The sequence below is a fragment of the Podarcis tiliguerta genome, assembly GCF_965153285.1.
Source record: "Podarcis tiliguerta genome assembly, chromosome: 1".
NCBI lineage: Eukaryota > Metazoa > Chordata > Lepidosauria > Squamata > Lacertidae > Podarcis > Podarcis tiliguerta.
This window is the reverse complement of record NC_139534.1, coordinates 117,818,557-117,844,658: the sequence shown is the minus strand read 5'-3', so window position 1 is coordinate 117,844,658 and position 26,102 is coordinate 117,818,557. Positions and strand designations below refer to the sequence as shown.

Sequence of the window (26,102 nt, the reverse complement as noted above, 5' to 3'; positions counted from 1 at the left end):
GTATCTGCTTGTATGCAGCTTTCTGGGTTCGATTCCAGGGGTCTCTACTTGGGCTGGGAATGTCTCCTACCTGAAACCCTGGAGCCTGGTCTCCATCGTAGAACATGCCACATGTGCACAGAAGAAGAAAAATGGAGCTGAATGATTCATTCACAATATACAGTGGTACCTCAGGTTAAGTACTTAATTCGTTCCGGAGGTCCATTCTTAACCTGAAACTGTTCTTAACCTGAAGTGCCACTTTAGCTAATGGGGCCTCCTGCTGCCACCAGAGCATGATTTCTGTTCTCATCCAGAAGCAAAGTTCTTAACCTGAGGTATTATTTCTGGGTTAGCGGAGTCTGTAACCTGAAGCGTATGTAACCCGAGGTACCACTATACAGTTAACCACAGAAAGAAACTGTTGCGTTCGTAAGCATGGAATCACTAGGGTAAGTTCTTAAACTGTGGCCTAGGCTGCATTTCTGGATGCTTTCTGAGGTCTAGCTCAAAACAGAGAAAGGTTTCTTGGACGCTTTGATCACATGGCAAAGAGAGAGAGCAGATTGCATCTTCAGCAGTAAAAGTATTTGCAGTGGAAAGTTCCAGGAGTTCCGTTCAGCGCTTAAAAATGTAAAAGCCACTGTGATTAGCAGGCCATAATTATATTTCTCCACCCATGTTTCTGACCTTAAATTCAGTTCTCAACGTTTCCACTTGAATTTGCAATACAGTCATACCTCAGGTTACAGACGCTTCAGGTTGCGTTTTTTTGGGTTACGGACCCGCTGAAACCTGGAAGTACCGGCACGGGTTACTTCCGAGTTTTGGCAGTCGCGCATGCGCAGAAGCGCTAAATCACACTTTGCGCATGCGCAGAAGTGCCAAATCGCAACCCTCACATGTGCAGACGCGGCGCTGCGGGTTGCGAACATGCCTCCCACACGGATCATGTTTGCAACCCGAGCATCCACTGTAATACAGTGGTGCCTCACAAGACGAAAAGAATCCGTTCCGTGAGTCTTTTCGTCTAGCGGTTTTTTCGTCTTGCAAAGCAAGCCCATTAGCGGATTAGCGCTATTAGTGGTTTAGCGGCTATTAGTGGCTATTAAAGGCTTAAGGGATTAGTGGATTAGCTGCTAAAAGGCTATTAGCAGCTTAGTGCCTTAGAAAAAGGGGATGGGGAGCGAACCCCCCCCCCCCCAGGAATCGCAAGACATTTTCGTCTTGCGAAGCAAGCCCATAGCAAATTCGTCCTGCGAAGCACCTCCAAACCGGAAAACCCTTTCGTCTAGCGGGTTTTCCGTCTTGCGAGGCATTCGTCTTGCGGGGCACCACTGTAATGATAATAATCCGCATGGGTTGTCAGTTTTTAGATGTGGCATTGCACGGTGCCACTATCATCAGGAAGCCTGAGGTACCCTCCCCTGTCCAAGCCTACCATTTAGGAGGAAGAAGATACTCAATTTAAATCAAAAATCACTTTTCCTTGGTAAAGGTTCTCTGATCCCCTGCCCCGGGTTCCAATTTGCCTTATGAAGTTCTAAGCTCTAGGCCAGGCTTCCTCAAAGTCAGCCCTCCAGATGTTTTGAGACTACAATTCCCATCATCCCTGAGTACTGGTCCTGCTAGCTAGGGATCATGGGAGTTGTAGGCCAAAAAAAACATATGGAGGGCCGAGGTTGAGGAAGCCTGCTCTAGGCTTAAATACCTTGATCCATCTTCTAACTACATATCGGTATTTTGCTGCCACCATATAGACATGAATACCTTGGCCAAATATGAGACATGGTTTGAACAAACAGAAGTTTATTATTATAGTAAAAAGCTGGCTATAACACATTCTTACATGTTTTGCTTTCCATAACAGTGCTTGGATATTTTGTAGTTTATAACTCTATTCCTCCATCATCCTAATCCTATCCTATCCTAATCCCACAGCCTCCTTCCTCCAAAACTCAACTCCCCTTTTCCTGTCCCCCCACCCACCTGTTCTGTCACACTTCATCCTCAGGCAATCACTGGTCCTAAAGGATCTACATTGGCTCCCAGTACATTTCCAAGCACAATCCAAAGTCCTGGTGCTGGCCTTTAAAGCCCTAAATAGCCCTCGGCCCAGTGTCTCCCTGAAGGAGTGTCTCCACCTCCATCATTCAGCCCGGACACTGAGGTCCACTTCCGAGGTCCTTCTGGCAGTTCCCTCACTGCAAAAAGTGAAGTTACAGGGAACCAGGCAGGGCCTTCTTGGCAGTGGCACCCTCCCTGCGGAACGCCCTCCCATCAGATGCCAAACAGACAAAAAGCTATTTGACTTTTAGGAGACATCTGAAGGCAGCCCTGTTTAGGGAAGTTTTTTATGGTTGATGTTGCATTGTGTTTTTAATATTTTCTTGGGAGCCGCCCAGGGAGGCTGGGGCAACCCAGTCAGATAGGCGGCATATAAATAATAAAATTATTATTATTATTAATCAGCATGGGACACACCCCATCGTCCCAGCCTTCTCTCGCTGCTGCCGTGCACTGGACCTTACCTTACGTTTTACAAATATCTCCCTACATAGACATCTTAATAGGCAAACCTGTACAAGTCGATTATGATGACAAACACCGCAAAGCCCCCAACAGATAACCCCTTTAGGCCAGGCATCCCCAACCTGCGGCTCTCCAGATGTTTTGGCCTACAACTCCCATGATCCCTAGCTAACAGGACCAGTGGTCAGGGATGATGGGAGTTGTAGTTCAAAACATCTGGAGGGCCGAAGGTTGGGGATGCCTGCTTTAGGCAAACACACACAAACACACCTCAACTATGACAGTTGTTAAAAAGCTGCAGTCATGGGTATATCAGTGTATTTAAATCTGAATTGTCAAATTGTGTTATTGTTATTATGGTATTTGTTGTAGTGTCTTTTGCGGTTGTTGTTTGTATCGAAAAATGATTTAATAAATTTTTTTAAAAACCCATCAACTATGATTGCAAAATAGCCCCAACTCCAAAATGAGCTTTCTCCTCCTCCAACCCGCCGGGAAATGGAACTTTTAAGCAGGTTCCAGTAGGAATTCAAGCTGCGAATGACAATATCCTACTGCCGATTATTTAATCCCCTTCACAGTGAAGGTGGCGCCGTGGTCTCAGTCTGCATACTAAGCCATCAAATGGCTTCAGCGATTGTGTGTCCATAATTTTAAAGCTCTGAGGCGGGACCAGCTGGAATTCAAACCTCTGCAGAAATTTGGCCATCACCACTTTAGCCTCCATCTGTGATAAAAACAATGAATGAATGAATGAATGAATGAATGGTAAACTGGCTCTTGCCATTTTGACACAGTTGAACACTATCTCCAGATAAGTGCAAATGCTTATTCTAGGCTTGTTCAAAATACAGGATTAAATTCAGCCATTAAATAAAGAAATAAAAATCTAGCGGACTAAGAAATCGAGAGCGCTGGAAAAAATTAATGGTTTGGATTTGTTTTTATTTGACTCATTTAAAAAAAATAATACAGGCCCATAAATGATACAGACTTTAAAAAAATCTATATATAATTTCCAACCATCATTCTGCTGCTGAGACCTTTATGGCCCTCACAAAGAACTATAGTCTACAGAACTATAACAAAGAACTATAGTCTAACAATCAAGTCCTCTTGGCAAGGAACTCTTAACTAATTATAGTTTCTTTGAGGGAAGCCGTTCATGTTTACAGTGATATCATAGCACTTTAAATGTGTGATGTGAACATGGCCTAAACCTCACTCTGAATGAAGCCTGAGTTCTGCCTTGCTGAGGCCCAGAGCCTGACCGCGAGATCTATATATTTTAAATAAATAAAATATTGGGGAACCCACAGCTGGGGAAGGCTGGGCTATGGGGCACTATCTCTGAAGCTATTACACACCCTACCCTGCTGTTCCACCAGTCCTCTTGCCCAGGCTCCTGGAGCAGCAAGGTAGAATCGCAGAATATTGTAGAGTTGGAAGGGACCCCGAGGGTCATCGAGTCCAGCCCCCCTGCAGTGCTAAAGCATCCATGACAGATGGCCATCTAACCTCTGCTTAGAAACCTCCAAGGTGGGCTTTTTAAAAGGACAGCTGCCTCTTAAGAGGGGACTTGGAAATCCTAATGGGCACTGCCTTACCTGTGAAAATAGCTGCCCGATACAGGTATGACCTCCCAGGGAAAATGGGAAGTAGGTAAAGTATGGTCTAAAAAAATAAGAGAGAGAGAGAAAATCATAGAATTGCAATGCAGGAATCTCAAGATAAGAGTTATTGAAATGTTTTTGCATAGGCAGCGTCCTTAGCAATGGCTTCGTTGCAAACCTTGAACTCACTCCACCGGCTTAGGAGTTTTGATTTACAGAGTGTACCTGATTCACTCTTTCGGCACAACAATGGTACAGTCATACCTCGAGTTGAATGTGCTTCAGGTTGAGCGCTTTCGGGTTGCGCTCCGCAGCAACCCGGAAATAACGGAGCCGTTACTTCCAGGTTTTGCCGCTCGTGCATGCGCAGACGCTCAAAATGGCGTCACGTGCATGTGCGGAAGCGGCAAAACGCGACCCGCGCACGCACAGATGTGCCATCGCATCTTATATTCTATTCAGGATGCAAACAGGGCTCCAGAATGGATCCCATTCGCATCCCGAGGTCCCATTGTAATCATTTTTATAGCCTCCTTTTTCCATTTCTCTCCCCCTCCTTTTTCCCTTTTTATTAACGATGTCTTGGTTTACAAAAGTATGTGCAATGTCTCTTTCTTCAAGATACACTTTCTACAGATCAGTTTCATTTGTCGAGACATTAATGTTACATTAGGAAGAAAAGGGGGAAAGAGGTGGAGGGGGGATGGTGAATGAGGTAGGGTGGCAACGCTTCTACAGTGGTACCTCGGGTTACATAAGCTTCAGGTTACAGATGCTTCAGGTTACAGACTCCGCTAACCCAGAAATAGTACCTCGGGTTAAGAACTTTGCTTCAGGATGAGAACAGAAATCGCGCAGCGGCGGCACGGCAGCAGCAGGAGGCCCCATTAGCTAAAGTGGTGCTTCAGGTTAAGAACAGTTTCAGGTTAAGAACGGACATCCAGAACGAATTAAGTTCTTAACCCGACGTACCACTATATTCTACTTAGTGTATGTGTGGGGTTTTGTGTCAGCGTCGCTTGTGCAGGTTTTCTTTACTATTCACTTGTATTCCTACATTATATGTCTTGCCCAAGCAGCGTCTTGGGTTCCTGTGTGCTTAAAAGTAGCTTAACACAGAGACCGATTGATAATATTCTATGTTGTGAAAAGCTCCACATGTTAATTTCTGCAGACCAAGCTACCGTTAAAGTAAAAAAGCAGTCAATTTTTCTTCTGGGAACCAAGTTATCATAGCAGCAGAATTGTGTGAATATTGATGTTTGCTGGTAATCCTCTGTATTAATAAATCCAGGAGGAAATGTCCTGGATTGAAAGATACCTTTCAATTTAGGAGTAAATTTAATGCCAACTGGCCACTTCAACTGCATGTTCCAAAGTCATTTGTATTCCCAATATGTTATCCATACAGGCCATTCAAATGAGCTTCATGTTACAATTTGTTTTTATATTTTCCAGCTTGTCTCCTAAAATCCTAAGAATTACCAGTAAATGTCAACATTTACCAAGTTTCTAACATTGACTAGACAATATGCATTGTATTAGAGAGTTGTATCCAGCATAGCATTAAATACTGTGCCCTCTCAAAACAAGGATTTCTAATTGTACCAACCAACTTTCCCTGCTTCTTCTCCCTCTGTGCATCCACTAAACCTAGTCCCACTGCAAAAAAGTGAAATTCCTTGAACTGACAGGATGCATCTGTTGGATACAGCCCAAAGCAAACAAATGAAAGAACATTTAGCACAATTTCCCTAAAAATGCAGCAACAGAAACTTACATTGTTTGGTCTTTGCTAAACCGGTCAGGATTGAAGATAAACGGGTCTTTGAAAAACCTTTTCATGCGGCCCATGACATATTGACTAAACTGGCAAGAGAGGAGACAGTCATTTGCACTTGTAAATGCAAAGTAAGCTGCAAAAACATTTGTCATTCACAGCAAGAGGCAGCTGCACATCACAACCTCCTATCACCGGGTTTTAATGAAATGATGTTATCACTTCCTGGCCGTTCCTCCACACACCCTGAAGTCACATCTACTACATTTATATCAGCATTAGCTGGAAATGTTTTTAAATTTAATTCAATCCCTAATATAAAATTGAACTCATGGTGCTGTTAGGCTGTTTGACACATGGCTGAAACAGTCACAGGTGTGTGTTGGAGAAGGTAAAAGGTACCCCTGCCCGTTCGGGCCAGTCTTGCCAGACTCTAGGGTTGTGCGCTCATCTCACTCTATAGGCCGGGAGCCAGCGCTGTCCGCAGACACTTCCGGGTCACGTGGCCAGCGTGACATCGCTGCTCTGGTGAGCCAGCGCAGCACACGGAACACCGTTTACCTTCCCGCTGGTAAGCGGTCCCTATTTATCTACTTGCACCCGGAGGTGCTTTCGAACTGCTAGGTTGGCAGGTGCTGGGACCGAACGACGGGAGCGCACCCCGCCGCGGGGATTCGAACCGCCGACTATGCGATCGGCAAGTCCTAGGCGCTGAGGTTTTACCCACAGCGCCACCCGCGCCCCAGTGTTGGAGAAAGCAGAAAGCAAATGTTTGGAGATAAAACACTGATATCTATGAATATGAAAGGGAATTATTTAGATCTTGCATTCATCCTCCAATGGCATCTGAGCACCTCTAAACTGAAGCACCCACATGCAAGACTATTTATGTATTTTGTGTTTTCATTTTGTATTTTTATGTTGTAAACCACCCTGTGATCTTCAGATGAGGGGCGGGGTGTATTAATTAAGTAAAAATATTTAAATATTTTTCAAAAATACCATAAAATTCAAAATGCCTGGTGGTCAGTGGTGGAATGCATTAAAGAAATCTCAGGTTACAAATTAGAAATGAATCTGATAAATATACTCTTAATTTTGTTGAAAACGTGTTTACAATGTGGATACAGAAATGATCCTTGTCCTTTGGATCTCAGCTGATATGTCAACACCTGTTTACTCACATCTTCTATCTGAATAGGGTTGTTTTTTTTAGAATATGGGACTTGCCATAAGTTATTAAGTCAACATATTATACCCAATCAAGGAAAAGCATCTTGTTCGAGAACATGCTTCTTGAAATTGAGTGGGGGCTTTTATATTACTTTTCGGAATGAAATGTTTGGTGAGGATTTGAGATCATATTCTTTATTATAAAGATATGTTTATGTGGTTGCCACCTAGCGGCCCAAAGGCAAAAGTGTTTCTTTATCAAATTTGTAATGTAGATGCTTAAGGCCTGTTATTTTTATTTTTTAGGAATGGTTCCAAGACGGAGGCTGGAGTGAAAACTTCATAACAGAAACTAAGAAATACAGCCGGTTATTGTTTCATCTTACTGGTGTAGCTAACATACATTATAATCATTTGATTTGATTCCACATATAATAATCTCTGTTGTAGAGGGAAGTTAGGTGCAGATGGGGCTCGTCAACCTGGGAAGGTAGCCCATCTAGGAGAAGGAAAACTCTGCTCCTAAACTTCCACTGCCTTGTGGGATATCTTAGGGAGAAGATAAGGCTGAAGATTAAACCCTACACAAATCCGGAGGAGGTTTGATGGTACCTTGTAGAAGAAGAAGAAGAGATTGGACTTGATATCCCACCTTTCCAGTGGCGTAGCGTGGGTTGTCAGCACCCGGGGCAAGGCAAGTAATTTGCGCCCCCTAACCCGTGGATTTGCGCCCCCTAACCCTAACCTCCAGATGTTGCGCCCGGTGCAGCCGGCCCCCCCTGCACCCCCCACGCTACGCCACTGCACCTTTCACTCCCTTTACGGAGTCTCAAAGCGGCTAACAATCTCCTTTCCCTTCGTCCCCCACAACAAACACCCTGTGAGGCGAGTGGGGCTGAGAGACTTCAGAGAAGTGTGACTGGCCCAAGGTCACCCAGCAGCTGCATGTGGAGGAGCGGGGAAGCGAACCCGGTTCCCCAGATTACGAGTCCACTGCTCTTAACCACTACACCACGCTGACTCTCTTGTGCACCTCCTTCTGGCAACTCCTGCAGCTAAGCTGATGCTAAACATATTTCTCTGCTATCCTTTGCAGCACATCAGTGAGGCTGAGAGGGGAGTCTTCTTGTCTGGGCAGCCCAGGACCAGGCTTTTGCCCCGGGGAGGTCACTTTGGTGCTACTACCGCAGCGGTTTGGCTTCACCCCTTGAGGCGCACTCCATTGTATCTTGAGACAGACGAATGCCAACCAAAAAAAATCTGGCACATGGGCAAGGGCACAAGACTACACAGAGCACCCAGAGTTAAACTTGCTTTCTGGAATTCTTAGTCACCTCAGCCACCCCCTCTGGCTTCTGTGATTTCCACTGAACCACACAGTTTTAAGCATATCTTTGCCATCATAAGGGCTTGGAAGTTGCTTTTTTTTTAGGTATAATGGGGGGGAAGTTCAAGCTGAGATTCTGAGCATGCTAAATTTTGCGACTGCTTCTACTAGACGTCTGCAGCTTCCCGCATAACTATGGCACATAACGCTGCCCCAGATTTACTTAAACAAAAATTAACGCAGATCTGGGAGGTTTGATGCTAAAGGCCAATATTTTTGAGACTCACCATCAGAGTTGTGTTTGCTGGAATTCTGACTCCTTCAAAGACGGTTTCCTTCAATGTCCAGCGAGGAACAGTGGGAACCGGAGAGTATAAGCGCAAGGCTTCCTTGAGAACCTGGGATAATAACAACAGCTTGAGCCAAATGCTGGTAAAGGGATTTCTTTACTTAACAGCTACGGTGATTTGAGATATTGGAAGGGCGGGCCTTCAGCTGGAAACCATCACTTTTGAGTTTCGTCTCCAGTTCATGCTCAAACCTGCTTGGTGGTTTTCAGCAAATATATTTCAGCAAATATATTTCCCTTAGCCTTAGTTCCCCACCAGTAAGAAAAGCCTCTTATAATTCTTGAGAACTGGAAGAAATGCCTTTTGCACGACCACAGCCAGGGTTGCAAATCTGCATTTCAAACCAGGGTTTGTTTTTTTCAGCCAGAGCATAGCTCCGACACCTCTCAGGTGGTGGGTGCCATGGCGGGCTGCCTTCCTGACACTGCCCTGCTCCTTCTGCTGCCAGTTGCCAGGGCAGGAAAGGAGAAACGGATAGGATGGGAGGCTGAGGATGGGGAGAGGTCAATGCAAGTTAGAGCCTCCAGGGCACTAACCCTCAAGCCTGGGTGTGGCTCCTCCTCCTCAGGGAGGCCATGTGACAGCCCAGCTGTGGGCTTTGACCAGGAACTCACCTCTGGTTTGGAAAGTTACAGACAAATGTATTGAAAGTCTGGAATGAATGAATGATTAACGGGAAGACAGGTAAACGCCCTGCAAGCAATTCAGGATGAATGCTCACTGGCACAGAGCCACCCTGTAAACAAATTGGAACGAATGCTCAATAAAAACCAAACTGCCCCATAAGCTTTGTTCAGACAAATCTGGATAAATGCTGAATAAACAGATCGTCAGAAGGAGTCCTTAATCTCACCAGTGACTGCTGAGCCAAAAGGGTTGAGAGTAGCGTTGGGTTACCTGTGCCTTTGCTCTTTCTTCCTTTTCTTTTTTTAAATACAATTTTTCATTGAATTTGTTCTCCAAGTGTACCTGAGATAAGTACTGGAGCTTCCCAAGATCTTCGTAGGCGATGTCTCTCTTCACACCAATGACGTCATCCACTTCAGCCTGAAGTCTACAAATCAGAAGATTTCATTGGCAACTGCTGGCCTACATGGGGCATTCATACAAATTCGTACATAGACTATGTAACGTCTTATGGCCATGCCTTAGGACCATATCTTTTCCCACACATCTTGACATCTTTCAGCAGGGCCTGCAAGACAGAGCTGTTCCACCAGGCCTTTGGCCAAGGCACAGCCTGATCCCCTTCTTTGGTAATTCTTCACAGAACTCTAGCCCAATGGTTGCCATCAATTTGATTTGAACTGATTTTATAATGAACTGATTTTAGAATGCTGTATTATTTTACTGTTGTTAGCCGCTCTGAGCCCGGCTTCGGCTGGGGAGGGCGGAATATAAATAAAATTTTACTACTACTATTATTATTATTATTATTATTATTATTATTATTATGTACCTGAACTTGGGTACTTGCCAATATTGTCAAGATCCCCAGATATTTAGTAGATATTAAGTACTTCACCTCTACATCCACAACTCTATATCCATAGTTTTCTCACATTACGCTTGTTCACGTGCACTGAGTACTGGTCTGAATGGAAAAATTGTGTGAACTGGCCTCCAAAGTCTCAAATATTCTAAAAAGTGAAAAGCTACAACTTCCTAAAACTACCAGCATGGACAAGTGGAGAGACAAACAGTTCACCTACTTTGCAACTACCTCAGGGTTTCGTGACAGCTCCATTATGGTGAAACTTAACTGGGTAGTAGTGGTGTCGTGACCTGCAGGATAAAGAAGAAGAAGAATTTGGATTTGATATCCTGCTTTATCACTACCCTAAGGAGTCTCAAAGCAGCTAACAATCTCCTTTCCCTTCCTTCCCCACAACAAACACTCTGTGAGGTGAGTGAGGCTGAGAGAAGTGTGACTGGCCCAAGGTCATCCAGCAGCTGCATGTGGAGGAGCCGGAATGCAAACCCGGTTCACCAGATTACAAATCCACCGCTCTTAACCTCTATACCACACTGGCTCTACACCACAGAACATGACAGAGTGTGGTTAGGAATCAAACTATAGATTGGAATTAGTCTTCTGATAAAAGATAGAAGCCCTGATTAACGTTGCTCATGTATAATGGCAGAAACTTAATTTCCAATAGAAACAAGCAGCCAAATATGAGATTATGAAATATGTTTTCTTTTTCCAAAAGCTGATTTCTGGAGATGGAACAGTGTCTCCTAGTGGAAGCCGAGTGATAGTTTAGCATGCTGCTGTGTGAGCAGCTCAGGGGTGGTGGAGTGAAGATGCTTACCTGACCTCCTGGCAGGTGAGCTGTTGCTGCTTACCTGGAAGAGATGGGGCAAGGCCCTGGTCAGAGCAACACAGTGCAAATCCACCAGCAGGAGCACCATATTGGCTCCACTGGTGCTTTTGGAGCTTGCTGACCTCGTCGCCACCTCACCCCTCCCAGCAAGCAGCAACGACTCACCTGCTGGGAGGTCAGGTAAGCATCTCTGCACCAGCACATCTCCAATGCTGGCCAGCTTCCTCCACCAGCTAATAAAACCGACTTTCAGTCCATCTGGTAAAAAGCTAAACTTGAGTGAGAGGTGAATTTGAAAGCAGCACAGCCCTCAACACATGAATGCAATTCGCCAAGGTTGGAAGCAATGCAAAGTTTCAAAGTTGCTTCTTACAAACTTCTCAGGCACAACAGCTACTGACCCTGGATAGTAATAGGTATTATTATTATTATTATTATTATTATTATTATTATTATTCACGTCAAGATATGAATCCAGTTGGTACAGTTAGCCCCAGAAAAAAATAAAATCTGTGTGTGGATATTAATCTCAATACTATTTTTATCTGTGTTGGTTATACATGCCAGAAGTCTGTTCTGGGTAGCTGATCTTCTTAATTATATCTAAAGAACAACAGACCTACAAACCTGCAACGAAGAAGGTGACAAAATTGTCCAACATCAGTTCATCGTTGCAGCCCTCTTCCTGTGCTGTAATGAAAAACAAAGAGCAAAAGCTGACATAACTTTCTGGACAGAAGTGTAAATTCTGGACTGTTTTAACAATAGCAAGAAGTTGGCGGGAAAGTATTGGACCTAGTCCTGGTTTTTCATAGCTAGTTCTCTCAAAGTTAGCTTATTGCTTTATGCTGTTTATGAGTCTACCTGGAGACTTCCATCAATTTAGGATGAAGCAGCCAGATGATCTCACATTTTGGTGATATCTGTTTATGGTGGTTTCCCTAACAAGCAAGCCAAACTCGGTTCTTTAGAATTAAACGTCATTGCTTCAGTAGCAGTACTAGCTGCTGCAGTACAGATGGGGAGAAAATACCCCCCCTTTTGCATTGAACATCTAAGGGAAATTACAAAGAAGGCTGCATACTCTGTTACTAGTAGTAGTAGTAGTAAGGTAAAGGTAAAGGGACCCCTGACCGTTAGGTCCAGTTGTGGCCGACTCTGGGGTTGTGGCGCTCATCTCGCTTTATTGGTCGAGGGAGCTGGCATACAGCTTCCGGGTCATGTGGCCAGCATGACTAAGCCGCTTCTGGCGAACCAGAGCAGCGCACGGAAACAACGTTTACCTTCCCGCAGGAGCGGTACCTATTTATCTACTTGCACTTTGAGGTGCTTTTGAACTGCTAGGTTGGCAGGAGCGGGGATAGAGCAACGGGAGCTCACCCCATCAAGGGGATTCGAACCGCCGACCTTCTGATCAGCAAGTCCTAGGTTCTGTGGTTTAACCCACAGCGCCACCTGCGTCCCACAGTAGTAGTAGTAGTAATAGTGACTAATTAAGATGTTTTTGCAGCTAGCATGTTCGGCTGAAACGAAGGGCTGTAAACCACTTTGTGCGGCTAAAGGTGACCTTGTGGGGTCCACATGGAGACACTCATGTGTGGTAAGTACAAAAGATCATAGTCTACCTGCACCCTTCAGTATCTGAGTGAGAATATCCAATGGGATTTCTTCGGCATCCTGCATGTCCTTACGCCTCTGTTCAATACACTCCTTCCCAGTACGACGTAGCAGCCTTATGCTCTCCTGAACACCTTTCACTTCTTTTCTGTTCCATGGCATGTACTATAAAACAGACAACAGGTTTGAATTGCCCATTATATATTTGCTGGCTTAATAATAGTGGGGTATTTGGTTTTTCTCTTTGCAAGCTTCCTTGAGGACTGGCTTGGCTGAAAAGAAGCCCGGAATTTGTATACCGCTCAAACTCCTTTGGGTAGGAGAGGATATATATTGATTGCAATTTATCCCTCTAGGCACCCACATGTGTGGGTTAAGCAGAGTTTCAGAATCCCATCCTTGGTGGCAAAATGAAAAGCATAGGAATCAGACTGTAAAACCTTGTTTTGAGCAAGTCCAGCTATTAAGTAAGCTGGCTTCCCCCTTCTTCCCCCACTTAAGAAAGAATCAGGCAACAATTTGTACAGTAAGTTTAAAAATAAGATTTACTTGCTTTATAATCATGCATTGGTTCACAGCAAAGGCAGCTATGCAGCTAAAATACTTATATTTAACAGTATAACCAGCTTCACAAGCAGCTATTTGTTGGAAAATATTGGATTGTATTTATGTCAAAATATTTCTGAAAAATTGAATATATATATATATATATATATTAAACTGCAGCAGGCAGAGACATGTCTGCATCCAATGATGGTGGAAGGGGGGGGGCAGGAAGTAATATATGCTCCTTCCTCTCCAGGAGAGGAGAGGAAATGATATCACACAGAGTCCTCTCTACCAACAGTATTTGTATGGTATGAACACTGCCTATCAGCAATACAGCTCTGTGGACTTAAACCCTTCTCATGCTAGTTAGCAAGAATATGCATAACCCTACACTAGAGGCTGGGGATTGTCCAGCTGTCCACAAATTTCTATACACTATTTCTATACATTCCAGGCTCCTCTGATTCTGACTGCAGCGAAATGGCTGCACAGAATGTGCAGCGCCCCAGAACTGATGTCCTTGGGATCTGCAATACTGCACCAGCTCAGTCAGGGAGATGGTTGGGCTGTGGGGTGGATTGTATACCAGCAAGATCCTATTCTGTCTCTGCCTCCCAACACCAAATACCAGGGGTCAGCAACCTAAGGCCCATGGGCTGGTAGTGGCCCACAAGGCTTGTTTAACCGGCCCATGGCGACCCCTGCTGCCCTTGCCACCTGCTCTTACTGGCATGGTGCAGTGCGGGGACCGACATCTGGGCTGATGGGGCCTGTGCGCATCTGCATGGGCACTCCTCTGACCCAGATGTGCGCTGGAAATAGTGTGTGTGCGCGCGTGCGGGACGGAGAAGCGTGCATGCGCACACCCTATTTCCAGTGCACATGTGGGTAGGAGGAGCGCCGGAAATAGTGTGCACATGTGCACAGGTGCTCCTCTGATTCGGAAGAGTGCGCATGCGCACAAGCTCCGGCCCATTCTCCGACGGACGGAGCGTCGACCGGCCCATCCTCGGATAAGGTTGTTGACCTCTGCCAAATACAAACCTCACATCCAATTGCCAGATGCACTGGCCTCCTGGTGAGAATGATGGAATATTTGTGGACCACTGCCACACCACGTCCTTGTCCCTCCAACAAAAACAACAATATTTCATTTATACCCCGCCTATCTGCTGGGCTGCCCAAGCCACTCTGTGCGGCTTCCAAGACATAAAAGCATAATAAAACATCAGACATTAATAGTAACCATCTGATCCAGTATAAGAGTCTCAATAACTTTAAAATAAACAACTTACATCAAACAAAGCAACATTCAACAATCCATCTGAATCTAATAGTAAACAGTAAAATTAAACACCAGCAAATAATAATTAAACAGTTCGACCACACTAAAGAATTAGCAATCTATAATCAATAGAAGTAACAGCAAATCACAATGCATAAAATACTGCAAAACGTACAAAACCATGTAAAAGGATCAAATTGAGAAACAAAGAAGCACAACTTGTAAAACTATTTTTTTAAAATATCCCTGAACTCCTCTCTTCCCAGCTGCTGTTCTCAAAGTCAAAGTCTGGGAGAGGCTAGGTGGGGCAAGGCAGGTGGAAGTCTTGTTGCCTGAGGAAGAACAGAAAGTCTCTCTCCCCTCACAAGGGGTGCTGAACTGAATATACAGGCTTGCAAAGCCCCCTGCCCCTTGGCCCAGTCCCTCAACAGGAGAGCTCAATATCACATTATCACCCACCAAGCATCCTACTCTCCAGTCTTCAAAATTCCTTCCCCGGGCAACAAATAGTCTGAATCCAAATTCTTGTCCATGCTCTCTGAAGACAAGACAGTCCCAGTTACAGACATTCCTGCAAGACAGGCGTAATTCTAGGATTTTGGAGGCCCCCTGAATAAGCTTTACAAGCAAAATCTTTGCATAGGGCAAGTTCACACGGAAATAAATAAATGTCTGCACTCACCTCGAAAAAAGGAATGCGGGATTTGGATAGTCCTTGTAGGGTCATGTATATGGCACGTGGAAAAGGCGTCTGGTCATCATAGACAGTGTTCAGTTCTAAGCCAAAAGCCACCTGATAACATTCAGAAAAATAAGAAGGTTGGTCCAAAGTCTGAGGGTCTGGGAAGGAGCTGCTGTAGAAACCCTTCTATTGACATGTTAATGCACAGGGGTGGCTGGTGCAGTGGGAGTGCCTTATAGTCACCCTTAGAATCATAGAATCATAGAGTTGGAAGAGACCACAAGGGCCATCGAGTCCAACCCCCTGCCAAGCAGGAAACACCATCAGAGCACTCCTGACATATGGTTGTCAAGCCTCTGCTTAAAGACCTCCAAAGAAGGAGACTCCACCACACTCCTTGGCAGCAAATTCCACTGTCGAACAGCTCTTACTGTCAGGAAGTTCTTCCTAATGTTTAGGTGGAATCTTCTTTCTTGTAGTTTGGATCCATTGCTCCGTGTCCGCTTCTCTGGAGCAGCAGAAAACAACCTTTCTCCCTCCTCTATGTGACATTCTTTTATATATTTGAACATGGCTATCATACCCTTGTGACTCTGGGGGCGCTGCCACTTACACGACGACAACAGCAACAACAACTTATTCTTATTTAAACCCCACCCACCTGGCTGAGTTTCCCCAGCCATTCTGGATGGCTCCCAACAGATTAAAAAAAGAATAAAACATCAAACCTTAAAAGCTTCCCTAAACTTCAGGTGACTGACAGTTATGGATCCTGCCCACTGATTGGATACAGTTCCCCACCCCTACTTGAACTTCTTCCTTGGGAGCCATTTGCAGGAATCATTTCCGTTCCCGTGGGGGGGCTTACAAAGCAGTGCTGTAGCTGCCTGTAACATGTTATGCAGCAACCGTTGAGAGGGCCTTCTCGGTGGTGGCACCCCAGTTAGGGAACTCCCTCCTCTTTGCAGTGCAGCTGGTGCCAACCTTAATTAGTTTTCAGTGCCAACTATGCTTGTTTGTTCAGGTGTTTATCGAGCTTTTCAGGCCGGAGCAAGTTTGTTTAACTATTGTTTTACTGTTTGTTAAGATTGGCCACATCCACAAATATATTTGGGTTCAATAACTTGAGACCATAGCTAACATGGTTGTTTTATTAAGTAGCAGTTGCAACAAACACTAGTTTTCTGCTGGAGGAGCCGTCTCAGCTAGCCACTTTCCACTCCCTCACACCATTCTCCAGGGATTTTCTCCAAACTCCTATCCCAATGTCTCCTGCAAGGAAATTCCTTCAAATTACTACAGTTACTACACATACAATTTAATTAAGACACTATTATACTGCTGTAGTGGTTTCCTTTGTCAAGTGAGTCCTGAGAGTAGTTGGAATTCCTAGAATTCGTAACAAATTACAGTTCCCAAAATTATTTGGAGGAAGCAATGACTTTTAAAGTAGACTTTTAATATGTACGGTGTGGATGTGGCAATTGTGTATTTTTGTGTTTTGTTTTGTGTGTTCGATTTTAAAACTCCTTATGTACTTTGTTCTGGGATTGTTGCAATGAAGAGCACGTAAGACATTTTGAATTAATAAAATAAATTAAAAGAACCATGAACTAGTCAGGTTTTTTTTGTAATTATGGTAAGATGAACATGACAATTTCAAAAATACACAACGGTTGTTATGTGTTTGGTAAGTAGCTTAAGTTATTTTATTTACAAAGGGTTTAATCATAATCTGTATGACGTTAGTATTGTACTTTAATTTGACAAAACCTGATAAATTTTTGTCATGATCTGTGCTTTAACAATAAAAAGAAAAATGGGAAATAAAGAGGAATTCTCTGTGGTGGAGCTGAACTCAGCAGGCATAACATTTAAAAAAGATGGGGAAATCTGTGGCCCGGTCGATGTTGTTGGACTCCAACTCCCATCTGCCCCAGCCAGCAGAGCAAAATCAGGGATGATGGGAGTTGGAGTCCAAGAACAGGAAATTAATCTAGCCTGTACCTTTGCAATGATGTCCAGGGTCACTCGACTCAGCAGGCTCAGCATATCGACTTCAGTTTTTCCATCAGCTTTTCCCTCCAGCTGCTCCATAAGCTTGTCGGCTTGGTCGTTGAAGGTTCCCATCAAGCGAGTGAGGTAACTGTCCAATTTATTATTATTATTATTGGAAAGAAGAAGAGGAAGAAGAAGAAGAAGAGTTTGGATTTGATATCCGGCTTTATCACTACCCGAAGGAGTCTCAAAGCGGCTAACAATCTCCTTTCCCTTCCTCCCCCACAACAAACACTCTGTGAGGTGAATGGGGCTGAGAGGCTTCAGAGAAGTGTGACTGGCCCAAGGTCACCCAGCAGCTGCATGTGGAGGAGCGGAGACGCGAACCCGGTTCCCCATATTACGAGTCTATCGCTCTTAACTACTACACCACACTGGTGTAGTGGTTAAGAGCAAGTGTGAGAACGGAAGTCAGTCTTATCTCTTCCGCTGTATTGTACTTTTGTACTTTACTTTTCTCTCTCTCTCTTGGAGAAGATGTGAGAGGACGCCATGATTGCTTTGTCCTGTATATATTGCTTAATAAATTACTTGGAATGCACACACCTAAGCTCCACATCGTTTCTGCTCTACTCTGCTGATTGAGTGTGCACATATCTCAAGATATGTGTCACTGATGCGCACCAGGACTGAAGATTTATGAACATCCCGGGCTGCGCTTCATAAGGAAGACGCCCAGAGAGAGCGTTTGCTCTCCCAGGCATGTTGTGACAATTATTATTATTATTATTATTATTATTACTACTACTACTACTTATCCACCCTTCACCTGAAGGCCCCAGGGCAGGTCACAACAATTAAGCATCCATTAAAAATAGTCAAAAACAAATTACAATCACAATAATAACTGTGGGTCCTAAAATATACATCTCAAGTTTCAAAGGGTCAATGCATATTTCTTCAGCATACGACAAACCTTTTCTACCAAGCTGCAATCTCTCGCTCACACACAAACAGCAACAATTAGGCTCAAAGCAACAATTCCAGGTTTTTGAAGCCAACTGCAGATGAGGAAGGAAGAGTTACCCCTCAGTGGTGACCCTGGTGCAATTAGACTTGGGGGGAGGACAGCCTTCCAATGTCCAGGTGTGTTGACAATCAATGCAAAGGAACCTGCTGGCTTTGGTGATGGTTTGCTAAGGCTACACTTCACACTCACCATGCAGAATGGCATCCCATGGAATTATTACATGTTGAGGCTCTCTTTTTCTGCCAATATATTTCACTGATGGAGAGTGAGGTTGGAAACTGCACAGCACGATATGTCTAGCCTTTCATGGACTAAACTCATTTTTTTCTTCAATGGATACACATGCACACTCACAGCAAATAGAGTAAAGCTGCTCTGAAAAAGGATTTAAATTTGCTATATTTGTTCATAATACAGTTTGCTTTTTTTAAAAAAAAGAAAAGCTAATGAATATGCAGATCAATTCACAAGTCTAAGAGTTGTGCAGCTTTGGAAAGTGTTTGCAGAGCTGCAATTAAGGCAGTGGCTGCTGCTTGCCAGAATGAGACATCTAGGACTTTCCCAACACACCACCATCACCAACAACAATCCAGTTTTTTTGTGCTGGGAGGTTGTCCCTAACCTGAATTTCTTATATTAATGAGATATAAGATCATGCACAATAATCCTTTAGAGCAGTTTCTTGCACCTCTAATTAAGAATTTCTTTTAGAAAATCCATAGGAACATTTGAAGCCATTTTATCCAGTCATACATCTGGTCCATATGGCTCAGCACTGTCTACACTGAATGTCAGTGACTCTCAGTGCTGGAATCTACACACATATTAAAAACGCTGGGAAAATGCTTTTTCTAAAAACGTTTTGGAAAACACGTTGGATTTGGCATAGCTCACTTTCGCCATCTAGTGTCACATTTGTATATTGCACTTCGCAACACATTTAGAACAGCTGTGTTTTACAGCTGTGTAGCTGAGTCCCAAGGGAGTCTTTCCCAGCCCTACCTGGAGAGACTGAATCCAGGACCTTCTGTGCACAAAGTAGATGAAGAAGGCTCCAAATTCAGTCTCTGGTTCATCTTGGGAGGGTGGGAACGACTCCTATCTGAAGCACTGGAGAACTGTGGCAAGCCACTGTAGATGAATGCTGAGCAAGATGGACCACTGGTCATAGCATCAGGCAGTTGCCTATGTTCTCTGCCTTACCTTCGACTGAAAGCCACATCCATAATTCTCCGCTGTTTGTACCAGCGGGCATGGTTGAGGTCACTTACTAAGCCATTCCCTAAAAATCTGTGGAAAATGGAGAAAAACATTATACCCTGCATGGACTAGTTCAGATGTCATATTCTAATCTAGTATGGAGAATCAGGAATGTGCCACAGACTTCCATGGAGTTCTTTCTTCATTTTTTGTTTTCCACCTTCGTTTGCCACGATGTAGGAACATGACAAAATACACCCTAATGCATTTGAAGCTGGTTTGGGAAAACTTGGCTTTGGAATCAATTCTGGTCATTGTTTGCCTCATTTAGAAGTCATGGTAAACAGTGGTTAGAAGAAACCAGAAAAAGGAAGAGATTGGTGTGCATGAAGAAAGAAAGAAGGGAGTACATGATTCTAACATCATGTTTCCAATATTTCAAACCTTGTTCTGAAGGATTACCGGAACTGAGCCTTAGATGTGTGAACCAAAACTCTTATTTTATCAACTCCCCCTCTTTAATTTTCTCATGTCCACCTTTTTTTAATATGGTACAATTTGGCATTTTAAGTAAATGCTACCCACTAAGTTTTCATTGGTAAATATTCCTCCTAACCTCACGGTTCTCCAGACTGGGATCCAAAATACAGTGGAACCTCGGTTTTCAAAGGTAAGACCGTTCGACTTCCGAAATGTTCAAAAACCAAGGTGCAAAGGGCGGTCTGACAATTAAATAGAGGAAATTGTGAAAAACAACAGATACACACAGCGGAAGCTGCTCAACGTCCAAAGCGTGTTTGAAAACGGAAGCATTTACTTCCGGGTTTTCGGCGTTCGAAAACTGAAACGTTCGGCAACAGAGACGCCTGAAAACCGAGGTACCACTGTAAGTCTGTATACATCTCTGCCAGGTATGCACAACTTGTGCCCTACCCAGCCTTTCTCAATCTTGAGTCCTCAGATGTTGTTGTACTACAACTCCCATCATCCCTGACCACTGGTCCTGGTAGCTAAGGATGATGGGAGTTGTAGTCAAACAACATCTGGGGACCCAAGTTTGAGAAAGGCTGCAACCAAATGCATCCCACCCAACCACTGATTGTGACGTGCAAGGTGCCAGACATCCTTACTTTATGCAGCCTCCGGTCAGTCAAAAAGAACAGGAAGTTTATCAAGGCTCTGGCAGACCCCCATAGAAAGCTCTTGGGCTACATATACCGTATTTTTCGCTCTATAAGACGCACCAGACCACAAGACGCACCAAGTTTTTTGAGGAGGAAAACAAGAAAAGAAATATTCTGAATCTCAGAAGCCAGAACACCAAGAGGGATCGCTGCGCAGCAAAAGCAGCAATCCCTCTTGCTGTTCTGGCTTCTGGGATAGCTGCGCAGCCTGCATTCGCTCCGTAAGACACACACACATTTCCCCTTACTTTTTAGGAGGGGAAAAGTGAGTCTTATAGAGCAAAAAATACGGTAATTTAGTGGGTCACAAATTGAGGCTGGTCTGCAAACAGTCTCCATGGAACATCTTTAAAAGTCACCATCTGTAGGGGAGGAAAGAGACAGTGCCTTCTCCACTCACTTTTTACCCAGCTGCAACAATCATCTCTCTGGGATCGCAGGTTAACAGAAGCCAGACAGGTGGGGGAAAGTTTATGTATCCACCCTTAAACTGCAGCATAAATATTTGTCAGTCGTTAACCTTTGAGCCACATGGTGGATTTACTGGTGTTTCTCTCTACTGAGCATGCTGCGCACCTAGTAAACCATTTCTGTTCTGAGCCGCTTTGGGGCTGTTCTTGCTTATGCTATGGATTGCATGGAGTATTCAGGAAGACTTCCACAGCTAACTAGGTAAAAGGCTGTGTAGCAACTTGGAGTTGTGTGTGGAGGTCCCCCAAGCCCCCCCATAATAATTCACAATTCACACATAATTTTTGTTTAAGGTGTTTGGCATAATTTTGGCCATAACTTTATTAAAATACACACATCTGAGTGGTTGCTTAGGCATTGGTTCCGACTATCTGTCCCCTGCCCCGGGACAGAACTGACTTCCGGATTCCAGTGAAAGCCAGTAAAGGAAAACAATATTGGGGAGAGCATGGAGCCGGGCATCAGACCCTCCCCGCATGCTCCCAGGGGCTTGCGCAGCCCTAAGCCCCATTCAGGGGTACGGACGAAAGAATGGCAAGCCCCTGTGAAATATACTCAGAGCTGAGAGTGGATTTCATGCTCTTTATTCAGCTCATAGTGGTGAGGAGGAGTGGAAGTTCCCCCAGAATGTCTGCTTTATATACATTATTTACACAATGGGCCGCACGTGATTGGCTAATTCCGGGATTCTCCTGCAGGCCAATCAGGTTGCCGATTCACTTCCACCTGGAGCGGGATTGGGTGGCTCCTGTGGACCAATCAGACTGCTGCATTCTGGATCCTATTGTTCTAGGACTAATCAGACTGCTGCATTCTGAATCCTATTGTTCTAGGACCAATCAGACTGCTGTATTTTGGATCCTATTCAACTCAGTACGTAACACCCTGGATTCCTTTAACGGAATTCCCATACAGCAGTAGCATCTGTCCAGTAGAACCCAACAAATTTGCTGGAAATTGGCTGTCATTTCATCTTATTTATTGATTGTAACTTACTTTTATATTAACTCACCTTTCTCCAAATATATTACAAGTACGCTCATATTCTTGGTCTTTTGGGTACTGTGGTGACAACAGGCACTCCTAAAATTAAATCCTTTGGTCAGTTTTCTGAAATTCGGTTAATCTCATTACTAAGAATATCAAGTGCTAAATTTAGGAGAACTGATTTCTAACATCAGTGTGCTGGGCTCAAATTTGAGGATGGGGCGGGTGGGTACCTTCCTTCTGCCTTTAAAAACAGGGGGTCCAATTGAGGGTAGTTATTTCAGAATACTTTGCTTAAATTTGGTGGATCTTTTGCACAGGATGTTGCTTGGCAGATGGGTCAGCCCCACATGGTAGGGGAAGCAACTTGGAGACATGCTTGATCTGGTACCTGACATGGAACCCACAGGGGACAAACAAGATACCCCACAGGTCAAGGACCTTGAGGAGCAGGCAGGGTCCCCTGAAACCAATCCTGAGGATCCACTGGAAGGACCATCTGGGACCTGCTGAAGAACCTCTAGGGCTGTCAGAGAAGGAGGTGGAGTCACCACCACCGCTTGTCCTTGAGAACCCCAGTGCCAAAAAAGGTCCAGGTCCGAGAGCAAGAACACAGTATACACGTATGAACCCAGAGCTGTCATGATGAAGCTATCCCTGGAACTCCTTCAGGACCAGCATCTGTGGTTAGAAGACCAGTATGGATAAGCACTTCCTCTTGAGCCTTCCAGTTGCTAGAAACAAGACAAGTCTCTGGTTCCTTAGGCCTAATGGTGGAAGGCAACCACTTCCTTTATGACCTTGTTGAACTTCCTGTGACTATAGGCTGTTCCATGACCTTATCACGGATTATGTTGGGACCTTGACCAGTTTTCTGTGCTTAACCTTGGTGTCCTCCAGATGTTCAGGACATGCTGGCTGGGGCTGATGGGAACTGTAGTCCAAAACATTTGGAGGACACAAAGCTGGGGAAGGCCATTTTAGAGGGAGGGGGTCTAAGGAAAAAGTGAGAGCTATGGGATTTAATGGAAGCGCCAAAGGTATTAGAAGCCTAGCGGTGATGTAGTGTCTATCAGAGCAGCTTACGCTTTGGAACTTCCTCACCTGTGGTCAGTCTGCACATGTGCACAAATAAACCATAGGTCTCAAAATTCAAGTGAATCTCCAGTAACCATTCAAAGGGAATAAAAGCCCTAGATAAACTATTGCACCTCTGAAGTTGTAGAATCGTGACAGTACCTTCACTCCGTCGGGGCTTAATACTAAGACCACAGCTTTGTGAAGTACATTAAAACGCACGACTGGTCCATATTCTTCAGCCCTATGAAGAGAAAGTCACCCAAAGTATTTAAAAAGGAAAGGGAATGCTTGCCAGAGATAAACAACCGGCAAGTTATATGGAATGTTGCGAATCACGACCTGTGCATTTGCGGATGCGGGTTGCGTTTGCTTCTGGATGAGAACGGGGCTCTGGAACTGATCCCGTTCGCATCCAGAGGTACCACTGTATATGGAAAATATTTCATATCTGAAGTCATTCATGGACTGGAAGTAGAAATTTTAAACTTTGCCCTTGCTGTAGAAAACTCTTGTAAATTACTAACAAGCAAAATAAACTTTCAAGGATGTAGTTGATGATTTCTAGATTTTATACCCCACCTTCCCTTTACTCAAGAGAGTTAATGGAAATGTACATATTGGGTTGGGTTCGTGCTACATAAGAGTTGTGTAGATGGCGGCACATTCCTTTCTTAATTCCCCATCCCTCCAATTTTATGTCAAACCATAGGGCACTCTGGCAAACCATAGGGCACTCTGTTTTGCAAGACTGGGACTACATTTCCTAGTCACTTTCCCAGCTGGGGAAAAGGTTCTTGGCTACATAGATTGTTGGTCTGAATTTGCATTGAAGCTCATAGCCCAGGGGTAGGCAGCCTAAGGCCCAGGGGCCAGATGCAGCCCAATCGCCTTCTCAATCCGGCCCACGGACGGTCCGGGAATCAGCGTGTTTTTACATAAGTAGAATGTGTCCTGTTATTTAAAATGTGTCTCTAGGTTATTTGTGGGGCCTGCCTGGGGTTTTTACATGAGTAGAATGTGTGCTTTTATTTAAAATGCATCTCTGGGTTATTTGTGGGGCATAGGAATTTGTTCATTATTTTTTTTCCCAAAATATAGTCCTGCCCACGGCTGAAAAAGTTTGCTAAATCTCTTAAATCTCTGAAAAATTGAAAGTAACTTACCACTGTAGAAAGAGATCACCCAATGGCTCCTGGTTTTTAACCGTTTTCCAAATGAGTGGCCCATGCCCAAGAAAAAAGCTGCAATTTTTTTAAAAAAAGAAACAGGATGTTATGAAACTATATGAAGAACATCGTACAGTATTTTGCATTGAAATCAAATCAGGAGGGCCTATGTGATTTCACACATCAATTGGGGGGGGGGGGAAGTGGGGGGAAGATGGCGCTGGGTCAAGCCTCAACTGAGTCTCTGCTGCGTGAGTAGGAGCTCTAATGATCAAATTACCCTGATAAAAAGGCTCAACCTATGAAAATATCTGCCAACTTTCATCAGTAAAAGACTCTGGGAGCTGTCGGGTGGACTTTTAAACCTCCCCTCCCTTTTAAGGTAAAGGTAAAGGTACCCCTGCCCGTTCGGGCCAGTCTTGCCAGACTCTAGGGTTGTGCGCTCATCTCACTCTATAAGCCGGAAGCCAGCGTTGTCCGCAGACACTTCCGGGTCACGTGGCCAGCGTGACGAAGCTGCATCTGGCGAGCCAGCGCAGCACACGGAATGCCGTTTACCTTCCCGCTGGTAAGCAGTCCCTATTTATCTACTTGCACTTAAGGGTGCTTTCGAACTGCTAGGCTGGCAGGAGCTGGGACTGAACGACGGGAGCGTACCCCGCCACGGGGATTCAAACTGCCAACCTTTCGATCGGCAAGTCCTAGGCGCTGAGGCTTTAACCCACAGCGCCACCCACATCCCATCCCCTCCCTTTTAAAGCTACTTAAATCAACTTTGAACCACCTCCCTTGAAAAGCCCATAAAGCTGTGGGTTGGATAAAATAGCCCCATTTATTTCTGAGTACGAAGATGGTACTTACAAGACAATGTTGCAAAGAACTGGGAATTTCACCTTTACAACCTGTAACAACTCCCACAAAGAAAAAACAGGCCAAAATTTCAACCTACCGTATTTTTCGCCCCATAGGACGCATCGCCCCATAGGACGCACCTAGTTTTTTGGGGGGGGAAATAAAGGGGGGGGGGGATTATTTCCCCCCCAGGTGCGGGGGCTGGCGTGGGGGAAGACTGAGCTTCCCCCGACCCCATCCCCCAGAACAGGCTGCCGCCCCAACCTCCTTCCTCCTGTGCAGGAATGCCCTGCCAACCCTACCCCCTCCTCCTGCCAAAGTCTGGCCACAAGACACACATTTGTACATTACGATTCGGAGGTCCAAGAGAATTAGCAGCCCCTTCCCTGTGGCATCTCCCATTAAGTATCACAACCCCGCCAGCCTCTTACCTCACCCTTGGGGCACCAGGGATATGATCATACTTCATGTGGATTGATTTTATGTAGCAGCAATAAAGGCCAAAAGCCAGAAGGGCCACCGCGAGCAAAATGCGCAGCAAGCCCCAGATCACCTCTGGCGCATCCATGACAGCCAGGAGCTCAAGCCACAAAGCTGCAGTGCCAAGCCTCCAAAGTTTGAATGACTCTGCCTTGGAGTCCTGGAGTTGTTGCTTTGGCAATAAATCCCTTTAGAGTTTGGGAGGAGCCAGGCTGGGATGCAGTAGGAGGAACCTTTACTTAAACATACAGTCCCTGCAATCAGATTAAGTCAGAAGGACCAAATGATGGTCCATTCGGAAGACCAAAGGATTTAATTTTAGGAGTTGGTACAATGCCAAAGCACCCAGTCAGAACATAGAATCGTAGAATTGGAAGGGATCCCGAGGGTCATCGAGTCCAATCCCACTGCAATGCAGGAATCTCAGCTAAAGCATCCAT

At 44.7% G+C, this 26,102-nt stretch overlaps 1 protein-coding gene across 1 annotated transcript; it reads right to left on the bottom strand.

Annotated features, from left to right (window-relative positions):
- Window positions 1-1,771: 1,771 nt before the first annotated feature.
- Window positions 1,772-25,801, bottom strand: LOC310676154 (cholesterol 24-hydroxylase-like). Its single transcript, XM_083437632.1, has 15 exons — window positions 25,614-25,801; window positions 24,328-24,405; window positions 23,324-23,405; window positions 22,110-22,180; window positions 19,446-19,532; window positions 17,222-17,360; window positions 15,215-15,325; window positions 12,707-12,863; window positions 11,709-11,771; window positions 10,467-10,539; window positions 9,724-9,808; window positions 8,692-8,802; window positions 5,905-5,993; window positions 4,119-4,185; window positions 1,772-3,238 (listed from the first exon to the last, which is right to left on the bottom strand). Exons 1-15 carry the CDS (start codon window positions 25,748-25,750, stop codon window positions 3,077-3,079), a joined length of 1,512 nt encoding a protein of 503 aa, XP_083293758.1. The 5' UTR covers window positions 25,751-25,801; the 3' UTR covers window positions 1,772-3,076.
- Window positions 25,802-26,102: the final 301 nt, after the last annotated feature.

Coding starts and splice junctions, on each gene's coding strand:
- LOC310676154 (XM_083437632.1), bottom strand. CDS start 25,750: ATGGATGCGCCAGAGGTGATCTGGGGCTTGCTGCGCATTTTGCTCGCG. Junction 19,533..22,109: donor TGTAATATATTTGGAGAAAG/GTGAGTTAATAT, acceptor CATTTTCCACAG/ATTTTTAGGGAATGGCTTAG. Junction 3,239..4,118: donor TCGGGCAGCTATTTTCACAG/GTAAGGCAGTGC, acceptor TTTTTATCACAG/ATGGAGGCTAAAGTGGTGAT.